This window comes from Rhincodon typus, chromosome 18 (genome assembly GCF_021869965.1).
Source record: "Rhincodon typus isolate 14 chromosome 18, sRhiTyp1.1, whole genome shotgun sequence".
Classification (NCBI taxonomy): Eukaryota; Metazoa; Chordata; class Chondrichthyes; order Orectolobiformes; family Rhincodontidae; genus Rhincodon; species Rhincodon typus.
The window spans coordinates 16,799,345-16,819,398 of NC_063349.1; the positions used below are offsets into that span (position 1 = coordinate 16,799,345).

Consider the following 20,054-nt stretch of genomic DNA (forward strand, 5'->3'; position numbering starts at 1 on the left):
GACCCTCCAATCCAAATTGTCCATGCCGAGCAGGTTTCCTAAACTGAATTAGTCCTATCTTCCTGTGTTTGTTCCATGTCCCTCTAAACCTTTCCTATCCATGAACCTGTCCAACTGTCTTTTAAATGTTGTAATTGTACTCTCTACTCGCTACTCACTTCTACCACTTCCTCTGGCAGTTCATTCCATTATATGCACCATCCTCTGCATGGAAAAAGTTACTTCTCGGGTCCCTTTTAAATCTTTTGCCTCTCACCTTAAACCTATGCCCTCTAGTTTTGGACTCCACTACCTTGGCTGTTTATTTAAAAAAAAATCTATAGTGGTTAGAACTTGTTGATCTATGAAGACTTGGAGAGCTTACAACAATTCAATAATATATTTTATTTCACCATCTAATTAAACATTTAATTTTATTTTGTAGGGTCTTCTCTGTCTAACGGTCCTCCATCAAACCCCTTGGCGAAAGGTGAAATAGGTACAAAAACAAATGGTATTAATCAACTTAACACTCGGAGTAAAATGGGCTGTAACGAATACAACAAACAACTAGCAGCACTAAATTGTTCAGTCCGGGATTGGATCACTAAACATGTCAATGAGAATCCACTCTGTGATTTGACTCCAATCTTCAGGGACTACGAGAAGCATTTGACGAGCATTGAACAGAAATATGGCAGCAGCTCTGATAGTGGTTCAGAGAGTGACACAAGCAGCAAGAGGTCAGAAATGCAATCTGGTAACACATTTGGTGTTTCCAAAACATTACCAGAGACAACCCCAGCACCTATCTTTTCAGCTGTCAAAACCAACGATGTTATTCCACTCCCTTCAGAAATGAAACCCGAGACTACAATAGGAAATAATGGGAACAGCAGCTTCCTCTTTGGGAAGACAGTGGAAAAGCCACCTTCGACTGGCTTTTCTTTCAGTAGTGGTACCTCATGCTCGTTATTTGGGAAAGATCTAAACCAAGAAAAGTCTGGAGCTCCAACGTTTTCCTTCACAGCATCTGTAGGAAAACCAGAAGAAATAAACAGCAGTGAGCATAAAGGTATGGATACTGTCTAACTACTTTGTTCAATAAACTGTTTATACTTACAAATTCAGTAGTCCTAGTCCTAACGTAGTCCTAATATGTTGTCGATAGCCATGAAGTGTACTCTGTTCTTTTTCTTTATCCTCCTGTAAGTAAAGAAATGGCTAGAGTTAAGAGTTTCCAAATTTTAATCTTGCATAGTTACAGCAGGAACACATTTCACTGTTATTCTTGGAGGGCGCTATTGAGCAAATTTCAGAAAGGTAAGGCATTATAAATTTATCTTGCTGGTATCCAAACACTGTTTTATGAACAGTTTCTAAAGAGAAGATTTGGCTTTCTCGCTTGTCACAATATTGAATACTGATTTAGTGAGAGATTTGTCATTTGTAGTCGTAACACCGTGGTGGTAGGTGATTCATAAGTGACCAGCATTGCTGAAACAATTGCCCATCTCACAATTGAGTTACCTCCCATTTGCCTATGCATCCACAACCCAGCATGGCAGCTTTCTGGGGACAGATCAGATCAACTTCTCCCCAGAACATATACTGAGACTCTGAATTTTCCTCCCTAAATCCTGCCACCTTTTCAGGCAGGACATCTGTGTTAATCAGGAAAAATAGGTAAATGGTAACAGGAACCCAAACGGTGATTAAATTTTGTTGTACAAATGTATTAAAATGATTTTCTGTTAATAATGATAGCAACTATTATTCCAGACCACCCACTGCTTTAGTCACATGAACAAAAATTCCATTCTTCTTTCACGTTGAAGTCAGTCAGCGGAAATATAGCTGAGTGTAAGAAAAGGATAGGCGTATGTCAATAGTTGGTAGTGGATCCGGTGGGATGTAACAATAAAACGCTATACTGCTTTTTTATGTATAAAGCAGGAAATATTTACTCCGAGGTGAAGTTCAGCAGTAAATAGCAACACCTGCTTTAAGTCGACGACAAATCTCACTGCCTTCTTACAGTTGCAAATCCCATTTTGAGGCAAAACCCATGAACAGGGCAAAGTCCATAATATTAGTACTAATCTGAATTTAAGATTGCATGCTGTGTTATCGTTTCTTGGTACTTTCAGTACTTTTCCAGACATTCCATTGTACAGAAAAACATCTCCAGGTGGCACCATGTGATGACCCAACAGGACAGTTCTCTCAAACAATTTTGTCTCTTGTGGTTACGTCTGAGGAAAAGACGCAGTTTTTGCATCAGCTCTGTTTTCCACGAACTTTTCCACTTTATTTCAATCGCTTGCTGTCATGTCCAATTAACTCTTAGTGGTCTTATTTGAAGGTATTTTTAATCCAACCCCTACAATATCCAGTTATCACCTTGGTTTTGAAAGAAAACGCATATCCAGAAAGCTTTATCTAAAATCGTACCACGTTGAAATGTTTTGTGCAATAGATCACTTACAGGGCTCATCTTATAAAATGAGCCCAAGACAGTATGAATGTAAGGATATTATTTATATCCACAAAAGTGACCTTTGCTAACAGGAAAGATACATTTTGCATTGTGACAAATATTGATCATTTTAAAATTAGAACTAGGTATACTCTCAAATGCCTCACGTAGAGCTTATAGAGCAAAGTAGTATAGATTCTGAAGATCTCAAATATTCTGTGGAGAGAGGAAAAACCATCAAAGCTTCAGGTCCACAATCTTCATTTAGTTCTGCCAGATTGTTAATGCCAGAATCGCCCTGCATAGGTGCTGCTAGACCAGCTGAGCATTTCCAAAACTTCCCATTTTGGTTGGAGCAAAAGTAACCCTTTTTTTTTCTAGTTGTCCAAATAAGGCAGTTTGACTTATTGAGCCTCGTTCCCTTCGGGAAGAAACCCAGCAGCAGATGCCAGAAATGTGGCTCGGCGCAACAGTAAGCATGAATCTCTTGATGACTTTAAAAATTGTGTAATTAATAAAAATGACCAAGTGTCCAGCAGCAAAGCTAATAAAACCAGTTTTACATTTTTCACACCAGCAGTGATAGCGAGAGAGAGATGGAAGGGGAGAGAGAGGTCGAGCTAAGGAGTTGGGTTTAGCTGACACAAATCTTGCATTCACCTCTGGTGGAACACTTCAGGCTGGAATTCATATGAAAATAGAGGGCAGAAGCAAGGTGCCTTTCAGCCAGGATTGTTTTCTTTTCTCGGCCTGATGTGGGGTGTATGTCTCGGCAAAAATGGGAGACAAACAACCTGTGGCTGGAGGAATAGCTCCTTGCAGAATTTTCCTCTTCTGTCACTGTTCGACCCTTTTTTTTTTCAAATGGTCAACCAGGACAGTTCCAGAGTTGTTGGAATGCACGTGGAAGTTGGTTGTCACTGGAGTGATATACCAGAAGCCTGGACAAAACCTGAGGACTTGGTTTACAATGCTGTCATTGCAGGGAGAGCAATCTAAATTCAGTAAAAATCTAGCATTAAATGCTGGCCTAACAGGGACCATGAAACCGTTTTTGATCGTCCCAAAAACTCCCCTGGTTCACTAATGTCCCTTTTTTTTTTAAGGGAAGTAAGTCTGACACCCTTACTTGGTCTGGTCCATGTCTATTTTGATTTCATTTGCATTTTGACTGAATTTGGCATCAGTCTCTGTGGTATCAGCTCTGGAATTCACTTTCTTTACTTTGGTTCAAATGTGGACTAAAGAGCTGAAGACTAGAAAAAAGACTGCACTTGCTGTGAAGGCAGCATTTGACCAAATGTTGCATCAAGAAGCTCTAGGAAAAACTGAATTGGTAAGAACTGGTGTGTAGTGGGAGAACTCTTTCTCCCAGTTCAAGTCATACTTAGCATAAAAGTTTTGGTTGTCAGAATTAAATTATGTCCATCACAGGACATCTCTGCAGGAGTTCCTCAGGGCAGTGTTCTGAGTCCAAACATATTCAGCTGTTTGATCAATGACCTCCCTCTGTCATGAAGTCAGAAGTGCATACTCCGCATCATTTCAACTCGGATATTGAAACACCTATGTCCATACACAGCAAGACCTGGACGTCCATGCTTGGGCTGATGTATGGCGCAAATATTACTTGTCACTTAAGTGCCGCGCAATGATCAGCTCTGACAGGAGTGAATCTAACCTCTCCCTTTGACATTGCATTGCTGTAGTGGAAACATCCACTACCCAACATCCAAGGGAGTTGCCTATCGCCAGAAACTGATTGGATAGACCAGCGAATTATAGACCATTGAGTCCAACATCAGTGGTAGGGAACAGGTTGAAGAAAGTAGTGAAAGAGAAAAATTAATCTCCGTTTAGAGAGCTTAATTTTGATCAGAGATGGTCAGCATAGCTTTCACAGAGGAAAATCATGCCTTGAAACATTCCTCCAGATTTTTTTTTTAAGGTGACCAAGAATTTGGATGATGGTAATGCAATTGATTGTATTTTATATGGATTTCAGCAAGGCCTTTGACAAGGTCCCACATAGGGAAACTGATTAAAGATGGTAAAAGCTCATGGGATCCAGGGTTCCACGGCTGTGGCTTTGAGGTTAAAACCAAACTTATTGGCCTTAAAGTGAAACAGTGCTAAACGGGGCAAGTTTAAATGTGGAGTGCCAATGCTCAAAATGGCAAGCAGTTGGAAGTGATGTTTTGCAGTGATATTTGCTGAGACTACTGGTCATTTACATTTGGATTCTACAATCGAAGATACATTTTCAGCACCCCATTTAGGTACAGTTAATACAGCAGAAGATTGGCCAAAGTACAGGAAGACACTAATAAACTTGCAATGTGGTTATGTAATTGGCAAACAGATTTCATTATAGATAAGTGTGAGTTGATACATTTTGGAAGGATAAGGAACCAACTTACTCACTAAGATAGAATAACAGGAGAATCTGGAGGTAACGATAGATACACACATCACTAGAATTAGCAATGCAGGTTAATATGGCCGGAAAGAGCAAATTAAGTACTGCGGTTCATACCTAAAGCGATCAAATTTGAAAGCAGAGATATTGGGGGTTAAGTATCTATGGAATCCTGATTCGATCACTCTTGGCATGCTGTATCATTCTGGTCTCCATATAAAATACTATAGAGCTGGAGAAGATGCTGTAAAGAGAAAGACATGCCAGGTCCAATTGTACCTAATAAACAAAGATTGAACAGGCTGGAATTCTTTCCTCCGAGTGTGCTCAGCCCTCGTTGATCTGCAGATTTGCTACCCACAGATCCGTGTACTCGGTCAGCCCCAAATCTCCTTTTTCCCATTTGGCCCATTCTCATGTCTAGTCTATCTTGGTAAACATTGCAGTACATAGAGATGTAAGATTTTTGTTATTCACGGGATGTTCATGCCATTGTCCCACACAGCGAACTAGGACTGAGTGTAGTCTAAGGGTGATATGAATAAGTTCTTTTAAGATCATGTAGGCATGAAGAGAAAGGTTTCCACTGTGTGAAGAGGCAGCACTAGGGTCCATAAATATAAGCAAGTGACTAACTTCATGAATGAATTTGTTAGAGTTGTGAGCGTGTAGAATATGCTACTATAGAGTAGCTGAAGTGAATATCATAAATTTGAAGCCAAATCAGATGAATATGTAAGGGTAAAATGGTAATGTTATGGTTTCTGATAAGGAAGCTCATGTCCAGCGTTAACATACCCTGTTACACCAAGTGGCTTATTTGTTTGCGGAGCATTTGTGATTTTTTTTTTTTTGCAGGGAAGTCCTGCGTTGAAACCGTCAAAAGTACTACTCTGGGCATAAGTTGGGAAAATGTTTTCCAATGTATTCGATAGTGCACTGAGCTTTGGCGATTATATTCTTGACAGGCTATAAATTGGGAATGCAGTTTGCTGCTAAAATCTTGCAAATACTCAGGCATTATACCTTCTGAATTGTTTGATTTATATTTTTTATTTGACAAAGCAAAATGCTCGTGTGAATGTCAAATTTTAAGAGTGTAAGTTTAGTTGAATGAAACTACATTCTGCAGCAATGGATTTACAAACTGTTACATAAGCACATAAATAGGAGCTACAATAGACCAGTTGACCCATCAACTTTGCTCTCCCATTTAGTATGATCATGATCATTGGTGTTGAATCCATCTTTCTGTCCGCATCCCTTATCCCTTGATTCCCTGAGATGTTGAATCTGTCCATTTCAGTCTTAATTATGTTCAGTGATGGAACATCCACACCATGTGGATCCTGAAATCCAAAGAGTCATAGCCCTTTGAATGAAGAGGTTTCTCTTTGTCTCATTCCTAAATGATCTGTCCCCAATCCTGAGGCTATGCACCATGACCTAGATTCTCTAGTCAGGAAAGTAAACTTCAGTGTCTACCCTAGCCGTTTCAGAATCTTGTATGTTTTCAATGAGAGTGCTGCGTTTATTCTAAACTTGTAATATTGCTAATTGGATCAGTATACTCAATGGGTCATGTGTAACCATCCTTTGCCCTAATTGCTTCAATCTGTTCACTATCACCAGTTTAATTTCTCATCTCTAAGAGTGTTGCATTTTATCTTAAACCATGAAACAAACCACAAGCTTAAAGTTACTCATGCAAGTTTGGTGATCAGCCCCTAATCCTATTTTTCTTTGTCTTCACTGTATCTTGAAGTGGTGGATACCTATCCACATTTAACATCCTATGTTTAGCTGTTCGCTCTGGCAGGACAAAGGGAATGGGTTAGTTGGGTCTGGTGGCAGATCGGGCCAGCTCTGATGACGAGATGCAGTGTGTGGTGGGGTCAGGTCTGACGTAGGATGAGAAAACTATGGGAAGTAAGGGTTGGCGGGGGTAAGGTGAGTGGGTGGGTGGTGTCAGGGTTTGGGTGTGGTGTAGTTTTGCAGAGAGGGGTGGTGCAGGGTTGAAGTACATATGGGTTCAATTGAATAGTTAAAAACTGTTTTTAATTGTATAACTTCCCCTGCGTAACTATTTTACTTAATTTCATTCTGGGTTTTGTTTTATGGATACTTGTAGAGTGTTCTAGGCATAAAGACATTGCTTAGAGAAAGCTAATTTTCTCGGGCAATTCCTTTTTGGAGTCTGCTACAATGGAGCTTATGCACAGCCACCATGCGCTCAACTTGCTCACAGAGTAAAATCCAAACCAATCTTTCTAGCAATTGGCAGTAAATGCTGGCCTTTCTGGTAATCCAATATCTGAGATCTGATTTTCTTTTAAATCACCATGTTATTATTTGAACTAGCAGAGAGAGGCACATCTTACCCATAGCCTAATGTGGCACACATTACTCCTGCAGTAGGTGATTTTTATACATTTTGCTTTTCGGTTTTGATCTTAATGCTGAATAGTGGAGAGAATGCATTTAGATTTTTAATCAAACCAATCTATTGTCAGACAGCAAAACTAAATTGTATGACCTAGTAATATTGTGACATGACAACCCAGTAATCATGTATTTATCTTGGAGATGTTACATCAAGCCAGACCATTTGGTTTGTCATCCCAATAGCAATCTATTTAGCCTCTCTCTTCTTTCTTTATTATAACTATTGTGTTGCTTCATCTTCCTATTCTAAACTCTTTTTTTTTTTCAATTGTAGATGAAAAAGATGAAGAGAATGAAGAACCTCCCAAACCAATTGTGAATGAAATCAAAGAAGATGATGCAATCTTTTCCAAGAAGTATGTCATTTTATTCTGAAACAAATCTCATTTATTTACAATGCCACTCTGTTTTTGTTCCTGATGCCTACTTTATTTGTCTTTCATGCTTAGTACTGAAATAATTTTCTGGAATTTGATAATACTTGAGCTTAACATTTTCCTGCTCCAAATAAAAAATCAAGTCACCATAGTCTTACCAGACCATAGAGCTGCTGTCTTATTGGAGAGATCTGCCTGTTGGTTTGAGAGAGAGTCACCACACCTCAAGCGAGGCTAGAAGTTGAGAACCCACTCCTTTTTAGTGTCACTCTATTGCGAATTAGCCATCCAACCAACTGAGTGAAATCATCGCACCTTCTCCCCATTCAATTAGATTATGACTGATATGACATTCCTCAGTTCCACTTCCTTTCCCTTTCCCCATTACCCTTGATTTTTGCCTACTGATCAAGAATCTATCTCCACCTTAAATATACACAAGTGCTCTACCCTCGCAGCTCTCTGGCATGGTGTTCCAAAGACACTCAACCCTCTGAGAAACAAAATTCTTCCTCATCTCCGCCTCAAGTCTGAGACTGCCCTCTGGTTTTAAACAATTTCAAGGTGGAAACATCCTCTTAGCATTTACCGTGTCAAACCCCTTAAGAGTCTTGTAAGTTTCAGTGAGATCACCTCTCAGTCTTCTAAACTCCAGTGAGGAGAGACACAACCTGTTTAACCTTTGCTCATAAGAAAATCCCTCCATACTAGGGATCACCCTAATGAGCCTTCTTGAACTGCCTCCAATGAAATAATACGTTTCTATAAATAAGCAGACCAAAACTGATCGCAGGACTTCAGAATTGATCTCATCTATTCCTTGTACAATTGCAGTAAGACATCCCTATTCTTATACTCCCAACTCCTTGAAATAAGAGCCAACATTCCATTAGTCTTCCTGATTATTTGCTGCACCTGTGGCATGTTTTTTGTTTTTTTACACACGTACCCCCAAGTCCCTTTTGTGTTCCAGCTTCCTGCAGTGTTTCTCCATTTAAATAATACCGAAGTCTTCTGTTCTCCCTTCTAAAATGAACAACTTCACATTTTTTCACAATACTCTTTGCCAACTTATCGCCCACTTAACCTATTAGTATCTCTCTAAATTAATTCCCCTTGCAACTTGTCTTTTCCCAATTTTGTGTTGTCAGCAAATTTGGCTACAGTAAATTTGCTTCCTTACGTTTTATGTACCTAAATTTGAAAAGGCACCAGGAGTAGGTGAGATGTGTCCAAGTATACTGAGGGAAATGAAGGTGAAAATTGCATTATTTTCAAATCTTCCCTGGATACGGGAGTCATGCCAGAGGACAGGAGAATTACAAACGTTACTGTTATGCGTCGCTGGATAGCACATTGGAAATCGAGCCCTGCTATTTCTGGGGTCGTCAGAAAAGTTAAAAGAATTTAAAAAGTCCATAATTTACCTAACTTTCAGACACCAGTTGGCAGAAAGCATGGACTTGTTTTGTACTTAACTATTTATTCAAATAGACTCCAGCTACAAGTAAATAATTATGAATTGCCAGCATATAATTTTACAAGTTAAAACTTTAAGGGGACATAGGCTACAAGAGCAAGAAGATGATTTTGTATCTGTTCAAGGCACTCTTTAGACTTCAGCTGAAGTATTATGTACAGTTGTGGGCCTCTCATTATAAGAAAGATTCAAATGCATTGCAAAGTGTTACTAGAATAGTTCAGGTATGCAAAACGTCAACTACGAGGTTAGATTGAAGAAGTTGGGACTGTCCTCCAAGAAGAGGAGATGGCTGAGAGGAGATCTGATTGGTGTTTTTAAAATCATGAGTGAGCTGGGGTGAAGCTGTTTCCACTTGTAAAAGAAGCTCAAACAAGAGGGCATAGTTTTAATGTGATTTGCAAACAAAGCAAGGGTGAAATGTGGAAAAGTCTTTTCCTCAGCAAGGATGTTGAATGCACTGACTAGAAATGTCATTAAGGCATTGAGGATGATATTGGATGGCTTTCTTTTTGGATTGTACTGATGTGCAGGGATATGGGGAAAAGTCAAGAGAGCGGCACTAGAAAATAGAGCTGATGCAAGCACGATGACCTGAATAGCTTCCTTCTGTACTATAATAATTCTGTGAATTAACCCCTTTTTTTCCCTAATATATCACACACTGAGACTCGTGCATGGAGTATTATGGACTGAGGGAAAGACTAGGAAAGCATTCGTTGATCCTTGTCTGCATCAATTGCTAAGATCTTTTTGCTGATTGGAATGTTGCTTCTCTGTCTCCCTTCTCTAGATATTTTCACTTCTCTGCCGGTGGCATAAGGTGACTGGTTCACACTTGTAATGGTCTCTGTACTAATAAAAATTACCACTTACAGCAACTGGCAAGGAGAATTAAATTGACTATCTTCACAATCAAAAATACAGAAAAATAAAAAGATACGGTCTTCACATTAGGTGCTTGTTCAAAACAAGGTGCTAAGTTCAGCCCAGCAACTATAGGTTAATCAATTTAACCTAGGTAGGGGATATTTTTACAATGATGATATAGGACGAAATTAGTAGCTCCTTGGGGAAATGTGGTTTCACTGAGGCAAAGCAGTATGAATTTAGGGGCAAATTGCATTTAACTAACTTGCTTGAGTTTAAGTTGACAAAGAGTTGGTGTGATGTCCACGAACTTCCAAAAGGCATTTGATAAAATTCCACCAACAAAGCCTGTCAATTAGAGCTCGGAATAAAGGGAGTGGTAGCAGCACGAAGACAGAATTTTTTTTTAAAGGCATAAAAACAGATTAGTGCTAGTCGTTTGGGGGTTAGGGCAAGTTTTATAATAGAATTCTTTTGGAGTTCAGTGCTAGGACTGCATTGTTCTGCAATGTGTGTTAATAATCTGGGTTTTGGTTTACAGGGTACAATTTCAAAGTTGCATTTAGAAGTTTTATGAGCTATGCTCAGAATGGTATTAAAATTCATAAAATACGAGCAGGTTGGTAGAATAGGCAAACAACTGGCAGACTTGAGTTTGATGTAGGAAAGTATGAAATGATGGTAGGAAGGTGTAGAGACAGTTTTTTTTAAAAAAGGTACACTAGTAAAGAAGTAAAAGAGCATAGGGGCCTGAGGACATATGTGCACAAATTTTAAAAGTGGCAGGACAGATCGAGACTGTGCTTGCAAAAGCATGAGTTCCTGAGCTTTATACAATCTGGGCATGGACTACAAAAGAGGACTTTTTGATAACATTGGTTTACACTCAGTTGGAGCACTGATACCAATTCTGGGCACCACAGGTTTATGAAAGATGTAAAGGCATTTTTGAGAGTGCAGAAAAGTTACTTGAGAATCGTTCCATACGAGTTGTGTGGAGAAACTGGAAAAACTGGGTCGTTTTACCTTCGAGAAGGTAAAGTTGAAAGGAAATTTGATAGAATTAAATATAAGTTACGAAGCAGTAGACGAAAGGAGGAGAAAATGTTTGCCTAACTGGAAGGATCAAGAAATAGAGCACAGATTTAAGGTAACCGTAAAAGAAGCAGTGGTGTCATGAGAAATACCTTTTTATTTATAGGAAGTAGTTAGAATCAGAATGCACTGCTTTGCGTGTGGTTGAGGCAGTTCTGATCATGGCACTCAAAAGGGAATTGGATCATTATGCTATGGCAAAGTAACACGAGGCGAATTGCTCTTGTAGAGACCCATGTTGATGTGACAAGTCAAATAGCCGTCTTTGGATTTTTAAAAATATCTCCATGTGCTTCCTAGGCCCCATAAGCAAGTGTGAGGTTATCCATTTTGGACTGAAGATAGATAGATCAGGGTACTTTCTAGATGGTGTGAAGTTAATGATGGGGGATGTACAAAAAGACTTAGGCTTTAGATGTGTACATCCTTTAAAATGTCATAAACAGGTGCAGAAAATAATCAGAAAGGCTAATGGAACTCTGGCCTTTATATCTAGTGGACTGGAGTACAAGGATGCTGAATTATGTTGCAGTTATATAAAACCCTGGTTAGACCCCACTTGAAGTACCTTGAACAGATCTGGGCACCACACCTTAGGAAGGATATATTGGCCTTGGAGGGAGTACAATGTAGGATTACAACAATGATAATATAAACCCCTGAAGTCCAGGTATGAGGAAAGATTACACAAAATAGGACTTTTTTTTTTTTCTCCAAGTATTTAAAGTTTAATGGGTGATCTGTTCAAAGTCTTGAGGATGTTAACAGGAAAAGACGGGGATGATAGAGATAAATTATTTCCCCAGATTGGAGATTCTAACACTGGGACATAGTCTGAATTAAGACCAGACCAATGAGGAGAGATGCGAGGAAGCACTTTTACGCACAGAAGGTGCTTTGGAACTGTCTTCCACAAAAACAGTGGATACTAGATCAGTTGTTAATTTTAAATCTATGATACATTTTTGTTATCAAAGATATTAAAGGGTAGGGCCAAAGACAAGTATATGGAGTTAGGCCACAGATCAGCCATGATCCCATTGAATGGTGGAACAGGTTTGAGGGACCGAATGATCTACTGTTCCTGTAATTGAGACCTATACTCGGACTGGCTATGTATAGTTCTCTTGATGCCCTACTGTCTGCCAGACGTTCTCGGGTCCCTAACCTCTAGGACCTCTGAGGTTTTTCTTCAAAACTGGCTTCTGAAAGATTGAGACACTAGTCTTTCATATGCTATCCTGCAGGATTGTTCTTGTTGACTCAGCAGTTTTTCTTTTAATTTACCTGTTGATCTCTTGGACTGATTTCCCCTCAGGCAGTTTGCATACATCTCTATTATTAGAAATACAACTGCTTGTAAAAGCCAATTCTATTGCAGGTTAATAAATGTAGAATTTGTTCAATGACGAAATATGACAAGTAAAATATATATTCTGTGCGAGATTTTTCAGTATAAAATTACTAGTTGTAATTTTAACTTGTATGCAGGTGTAAACTGTTCTACAAGAAAGATGGGGATTTCAAAGAGAAGGGAATTGGTACAATCCATTTGAAACCTGTGACAGATCAAAAGATCCAATTGTTGGTGCGAGCAGATACAAATCTTGGTAAGTAGATTAACCTTTATATTTCACATCATCTTTAAATTAACAAATTATATTGCTGCCGTACTTCATGGAAAGGACTAATTGACTTTAAGTGTTGAGTATTCTCTAGAGTAAGATGACCAGTGGGACTGAGTCCAATTGACTGCAGGAGGATAGTTGCGCTAGCAGATTAGGGTAAGAAAGTAGCAGAGGGAACTTTAATATGGATTATATTTATTTTGGCAGAAGCAATAGGACGAGTCTATACAGACTTAGCACCACAATCCTAAAGAATATGCAGGGTCAGAGTTATCTAGGTTTCATGTTCATAATCTTATTGAAGCTGGCAGGTCCTATTGACAGAGCAAGCAACAGCATACAAAATCTTGAAGTTCATAAGTAAAGTTATTTAAATACAGATTAGAATAGAATGGTTGTCCTGAAGGTGCTTAGCTAGGCCGCAACTAAGATATATTCCATCCAGTCTAGTAACCACATTTTCAAGGAGGAACTGTGAGCGGGCAGAAGAGATTTACTGGAGTGGCAATTTCAGGTACAAGCTGAAAAGCTGATGTTCTCTGTGGAGCAAAAAAGTTTGAGGCGAAAATTGGAGGCCCACAAGATTGGGAAGAAGAGTGTGCCTTTAACTGTAGTGACAGATGTTGCACAGTAAGTTTTTTTTAAAGGCAGTGTTTGAATGTTGTTGAATGGGTTATTGGATGAATGAGCGAGCAGTTAATGGGGTATGGTGGTGGGGGGAGGGGGTATGGCAGGCAGACAAGGGGAATCTCGGTTCTGGAGTTACCCAGGATTAGACTAGGTTTTCTGTTCAAATATTTTTCTAGGGAACTATTTGGGTAATTGCATCAGAACTGTCTGAAATCTCCAGTTCTAATTCAGTCTGCAATGTTTGCAGAAGTTGCTGCGTGGCAGAGGAGGGGCAGGGTTACTAATCAAAAGTTTAAACTTCCCAGGCTATTTTCAGGTATGTCAGCAAAGCAGGGCTACTACAACATCTGGATTCATATGTCAGTCTTGCATCTACCCTTCAATGATCTTTGCTTCAGGATTGAATCTTTCAGTATTCGGAAGATCGAAAATGCAGATAGTACTCTAAAATGAGGTCATTGCTTATGAAATGTTCCATCAATAAATGCTTTGTTTAATTTTTTGATGCAATTCCCAACGTTATTATTTGTACAACTTTCTACTAGCTATCAGACTGAATAATTGAAGTTTGAGAATCCAGTGTGCGTTGTCCAATGGAGAATTAGATACTCGAGTTTGAGCTTTCAAAGAAAATCATGGACATTCAACCAAAAGTACATTTACAAACCTGATGAACTATTGTTGGTTTGGGCTGCGATACAATTTGACTTCAGTTTTGCTGAGTGAAGGAAATTTAGACAATTTTTTTTGATTAAATTCTGAAAGATTACTGTTTATAAATAGAAGGAAGATAAATTGAGGTGAACAATTTCCATAACCAATGGGTCATAATCAGAAGACTTGAATTCAGATACTATTTAAGAGGCTATCGAGCCAACAACTGGTCTATCAGAGTCAGTGGTAGAATCTGTAACTGCTTTTTAAAGAGAAAAGGGAAACATATTTTTTTTTTAAAAAACACAAATTTCAGTGTGATGGGGAATAAAATAATGGGAAAGGGGTGGTAAAGTTCTATAATTTAATACCATGACTTTTCTTTTGTTGATCAGGAAATATTTTACTGAACATTATGCTTCATCCATCATTGCCTTGTACAAGGACAGGAAAGAACAACATCCTTATTGTTTGCATTCCCAACCCTCCCATTGATGAGAAGAACCCTGACACTGCTGTTCCAATTTTGATCCGTGTGAAAACCACTGAAGATGCAGATGAGCTACACAAAATTATAACTGAGAAAAAACTTGCACATCAAGTGTAATTCTGGCTTAATTTAGTGTTATAAAGAATTTTTGCCAAGTTGCTGCTAGGGTGGTTTTTGTTTTCTTTTTATAAAATTAATGATTGAGGGGAAAAAATTGCATTTCATTGCATTCATCCTAATTTGGACTTCCCTAGGCATTGTCGTTTTTATATGTACTGAAGTTGTTTTCTGCATACAGTTGTGACCTAACCTGATGTTCTTATCTTAACAACATAGATAATTCATTTTATGCCTAAAGTTGGATTAAATGGGGCCAGCATATTCATTCACCTTTCAATCCTTGACCCGAAAGAATCTATGTGCGAACGTAGAGATCCGAAATTTTAATTCTTACTTCTGCTGACATTCAGTCTTGCTAAACAGTTTTTCCCCTAGATGGGCTGCAGGCAGCAGCAATGTTTGAGACTGTTCTAATGACTGGAGTATGATCGAAAATTTCTTTTTTTCCTCCCCCCTCCCTCACCTAAGCCCTGAAAAGCTAATTAAGGAGTATTGTTCACAAAGTAAGAAAATATGAGAGTTCTACCAGATGTGGTAGAATAACATAGAACTAGGGAGAACTTCGAAACTGAAATGAGCAATAAAGGGGGAAATAAAGCAAAGCAAATCAGAATCAAAAAATTGATGATTGGATCAAAAAGGCTGTACAAGGGCAAAAAAGGAAATGCCCAATGAACAGAATAAAACATAGCCGGATTGTTTAAAAAAAAAAAAAAAAAATCAGATCTTTTGTCATTCCTTCCAAGGTCTCTTGTGCTGTCCATTTTAACTTCATGTAAGCCACATGATTTTCATTTCATGTCATAAAATTGTAATAAAAAAATTACATTGAATCTACTGATTTGTTGAGCTTTTTTCTGTTCTTAGCATCTCCTATGTAGTTTCACTTCAAAAAATGTTGCCACACCGTGTGCAAATCTGTCGTAACTTGAAATTGACAGTTTCTGCTAATGCGTTGGTAATATCATGCCATGTAATCTCCCTCAAACAACCTACCAATGGCATTACTTAATTTGCTGTGTCAACTTTGCGTATTTTATCTGTATGTGCTATATTTCATTAAGTAAAATCACATTTTCTGAAATTTCTGTTCAGATCATTAGATGTATCTATTTTAATGAAATCTTACAGTGTAATTTTGTTTTTACATGATGTCCTCATTTACATATGTCTTTCAGTGTGGCTCTGAAGGTTACTCAAAATTGCTATGTTTGAAGATCTTATAAATTACATATTTCAGATCTGAATTTTAAAATGTACATATGGCCTGTATTCATCTTGATTGGTGTTATCTTCAAAGCCAATAATAAGGAGGTGAATATAGATCAAATCTAATAATTGAACTTGGAGTAATTTGAGTTTTTGCTTTTACCTTGAGCAGTATTTGACTGTGAATGCACAGGATATAACAGTTAGTTACAGAGCTGTATATCTTAAATCCCAGAATGTCAAAGTTTTGAGCTGGCCTTGGAGCCACTGTCCTGTTCATAAAGCTGTTTTGATCTGTGTTGCTGATCATGGGAAACCTTTTGTCAGCAATGTGGATTTAAGCAGTTGCCTTATATTTAAGTATTCCTTGGATTATTTAAACTTGTCAGTCTTAGTTTTTTTTATACGATCGTAGAATGGTTACAGCACAGGATAGGTCATTCAGTCTGTTCCCTCTAATGCACTTCTAGTTCTCCTGCCAGTCACTTTGCACTTCTGACTTTTGGTGCCCGACCATTCCACCAATGGGAACAGTTTCTTTGTAACTACTCTGTCCAGACCCCCCTCGACATCAAACACCTTGTATTAAGTCTCAATTCGATTCTGTCTTCTCTAAGGAGAGCAACCATGTTATTTCCAAAATATCCTTTGTAACTGAAGTGCCTCATCTCTGGAACCAGTCTTGTTGTTTTTTTTTCTGCCACTTCTCCTGAATATCTCAAACGCCCTTCCTAAAGTGTGGTGTCCAAGATTAGACACAGTACTTTGGGCCAGTGTTTTGTATAGCTTTGTTTTAAAAAGCAAAGACTAATCATGAGGAATTTACAACTTTTGTTTTCTGTGAAAGCACTAGACCACCCTGTGACATGTTTACCTTATCAAATGGTCATGAATTGGGTCACAAGTGTGTTTGGAAACATGGCTAGAAAATGCCTTCTTCTTTAATTGGTTTTAAAAAAAAGAATACCTGCACCCATTCAGATTCATTTATTGACCAGACGATGTCGGAGCACAGATAGGTCATCCATCCCTTTGAGTCTGCTCTACCGTTCAATGAAATCATGACTGATCTGATAATCCCCTTAACCTATGATTCCCTTGATGATTAAAAATTTATCTGAACCTTGAATATACTTAATGACCGAGCCTCAAAGAAATTTGTCATCTCTTTAAATGTACAAACCTTTATTCTGAGGGTTATGCTCTCTGGTTCTAGACTACCCCACAAGGGGAAACCCACTTTTTCCCCATCTACCCTGCCAAGTCCCTTCAGAATCTTGCATGTTTCAATAAGGTCGTCACTAATTCTTCTTAATTTCAAAAAAGTATGTGCTTGACCTAGCCTCTTAAGGCTGCCCCTCCATACTTGAAATCAGTCTAGTAAACCTTTTCTGGACTGTTTCCAATGCCATTACATCTTTACTTCATAAGAGGCCCAAAACAGTTCACCGCATTACGGCTGTGGTCTGACCTGTGTTTCAGCAAAAGTCTAGGTTTAGCAAAACCTGCCTACTTCTTTATTCCATTCCCTTTGAAATAAAGGCCAACATTGCATTTACCCTACCTATTACCCATTGAACTTGGTGCTAGCTTTTTGTGACTCATGGAAAAGGACTTCCAAATCCCTCTGTCCTAGCTTTCTGCACTCTTCCTCCATGTAGTTGTTCGTTAGCTTGCCGAGCGGGTTGTTCCATGGTGTGCAGATGTTTTGTTACTGTTTTAGGCACCATCATCAGTGCGATCTCTAATCGAAATGTTGGTGTTCTGCTCTGTTCCAAATTTATATGATCCTCTGGTGTGATGGGTCTTGTCACTTCTGGTTCTGTTTTGTTTTAGCAGCGGTCTGTATATGGAGTCTATTTCTGTGTTTGTTAATGGAGTCCCGTGTTAAGAACCAGGCTTCTAGAAATTTCCTTGGATGTCTGTTGTTCGCTTGTACCAGTATGGTCATTTTGTCCCAGTCGATCTGATGGCCCTCGTTGTCTGTATCGTATATCGAGACAAGTGTTGTTTTGACAACCAGGATACACAAACACCAGCTGACAGTAGTTTCCTCCAGTTTGTCCAGTGTAATGCTTATTGCACTCACTGCATAGGATTCTGTATATCACGTTAGTCCTGTTTACTGTTGGAATTGCGTCTTTAATCTTTGATAGCATTTGACGCAGTGTTGATGCAGGTTTGTGCGCAATGATCTAATGCAGTCTTAGAAATCTGGCTGTCATTTCTGATATTTTTAATGTACAGTAGCATTGCTAGTGTCATCCATTGTACTGTGTCTTCTGACTGTCGTTTTTTAGGCATCTACGGACAGAACTTCTTGGGTATCCGTTGTCGGTAAATATTTTGTGCAGGCATTCTTCTGAGTTCTGGGGTGTTGCAGTGTGATACAGCTCATTTAAATAGTGTGTTAATGCAGCTCTGTTTGTATGTGGTGGGGTGGTTGGTAGTGCTGTACTTCAATATGCATTAAGACACTATTTAATGAGCTGTATCACACTGCAACACCCCAGAACTCCAGAGAATAGAAGAGGAACGTCTGTGCAACGGATACCCAAGAAGTTTTGTCCGCAGATGCCAACAAAACAAATGACAGTCAGAAGATACTGTACAATGGATGACACTAGCAATGCTACCCTACATTAAAAATATATCAGAAATGACAGCCAGACTTCCAAGACCGCATTAGATTATTGTGCACAAACCTATATCAACACTGCGTCAAATGCTATCAAAGACTAAAGACCCCATACCGATAGTAAACAGGACTAACGCGATATACAGAATCCTACGCAGTTAGTGCAATAAACATTACACTGGACAAATGGGGAGGAAACTGACAACCAGGATACACGAACACCAGCTGGCAATAAAAAGTCACGACCAATACTCACTTGTCTTGGTGCACGATACAGACAATGAGGGGCATCAGTTCGACTGGGACAAGTGAACAACAGGCCTGCAAGGGAATTTCTAGAAGGCTGGTTCTCAACACAGGATTCCATTAATAAACACGTAGAAATAGACACCGTATATAGACCGCTGCTTTAAAAAACACAGAACTGGAAATGACAAGACCCATCACACCAAAGGATCATGTAAATTTGGAATGGAGCAAAACACCCAACGCTTCAAATAGAGGTTGCACTGATGATGTTGCCTAGAACGATAACAAAACATCTGCACACCATGGTACAACTGGCACAGCGAGCGAATGAACAACTACATCCACAACCTGAACTACAAATTTTCACTAAGACTTTTGGGTGAGAAACCCTTCCTCTATTAAATAATATTGAGTTCCTCTATTCTTCCTGACAAAAAGATTTTTTTCCAACAATGTATTCCATCTGCCAAGTTTTTGCCCAGTTGCTTAACCTATATCCCTTTGCAGACACTGTCATCCTTGCTTCTTGCCTTTCCACCTATTTTGTGTCCTCTGCAAACTTGGTATAGTACTTTCACTTTGCTCATCCAAGTCATTAATTGTCATATTGTAAATAATTTTGCTCCAGCACTGATTCCTGAGGCACTTCACTAGTTACAGGTTGCTATCCTAAAAATGGTTGTTTTTTTTTCCCCAACTTTCTCATCTATTAGTTAGCCAATCCTCTTTCCAAGCTATTATACTACCTCCAAGAGCGTTTGATTCTTATTAAGTAGCCTAATGTATAGTAGAAAATGCCTTCTGAAAATCCAAATATGTTCCATCCACTGCTTTTTGTAAAACCTGCTTGTTACCTCCTCTCAGAATTGTAGTAAATTTGTCAGGCATGAATTATCCTTCAAGCAGAGTCAGCATGGCTTCGTGATCATATGTATTTTTGAATGTTTTGTTATGACGTTCTTTAATATTGGAATTTGATCTTTTCTCAATAACTGGCGTTAAACTAACTGGCCTGTAGTTACCTGCATTTTGTCTCCTTCCCTTTTTAATCAAAGGTGTTACACTTACGTTTTTCCAATCCTCTGGGACTTTTCCAGAATCTAAGGATTGCTTATACCAATGCAGCCACTGTCTCTGTGTAGCTACTTCCTTTTAATATCCTAGGACACATCCCATCAACTCGCAGGGACCTTAGTCTTTAGCCCCCAAAGTTTCCTTTGCACTTTTTCCTCAAGTGGTAGTTATTGTATTTATTTCTTTTTTTCTTTTGCCCTTGGCTTACTTAGTATATT

At 38.8% G+C, this 20,054-nt stretch overlaps 1 protein-coding gene across 1 annotated transcript in view; it reads left to right on the forward strand.

Moving 5' to 3' along the window:
- nup50 (nucleoporin 50) overlaps window positions 1–15,424 on the forward strand; it is a 43,064-nt gene extending 27,640 nt beyond the window's left edge. The window contains exons 5-8 of the mRNA XM_048607711.1: window positions 425–1,054; window positions 7,597–7,678; window positions 12,636–12,754; window positions 14,452–15,424. Coding sequence (XP_048463668.1) covers window positions 425–1,054; window positions 7,597–7,678; window positions 12,636–12,754; window positions 14,452–14,663 — 1,043 coding nt within the window. The 3' untranslated portion in view covers window positions 14,664–15,424. The remainder of the gene's footprint in view (window positions 1–424; window positions 1,055–7,596; window positions 7,679–12,635; window positions 12,755–14,451) is intronic.
- Window positions 15,425–20,054: the final 4,630 nt, after the last annotated feature.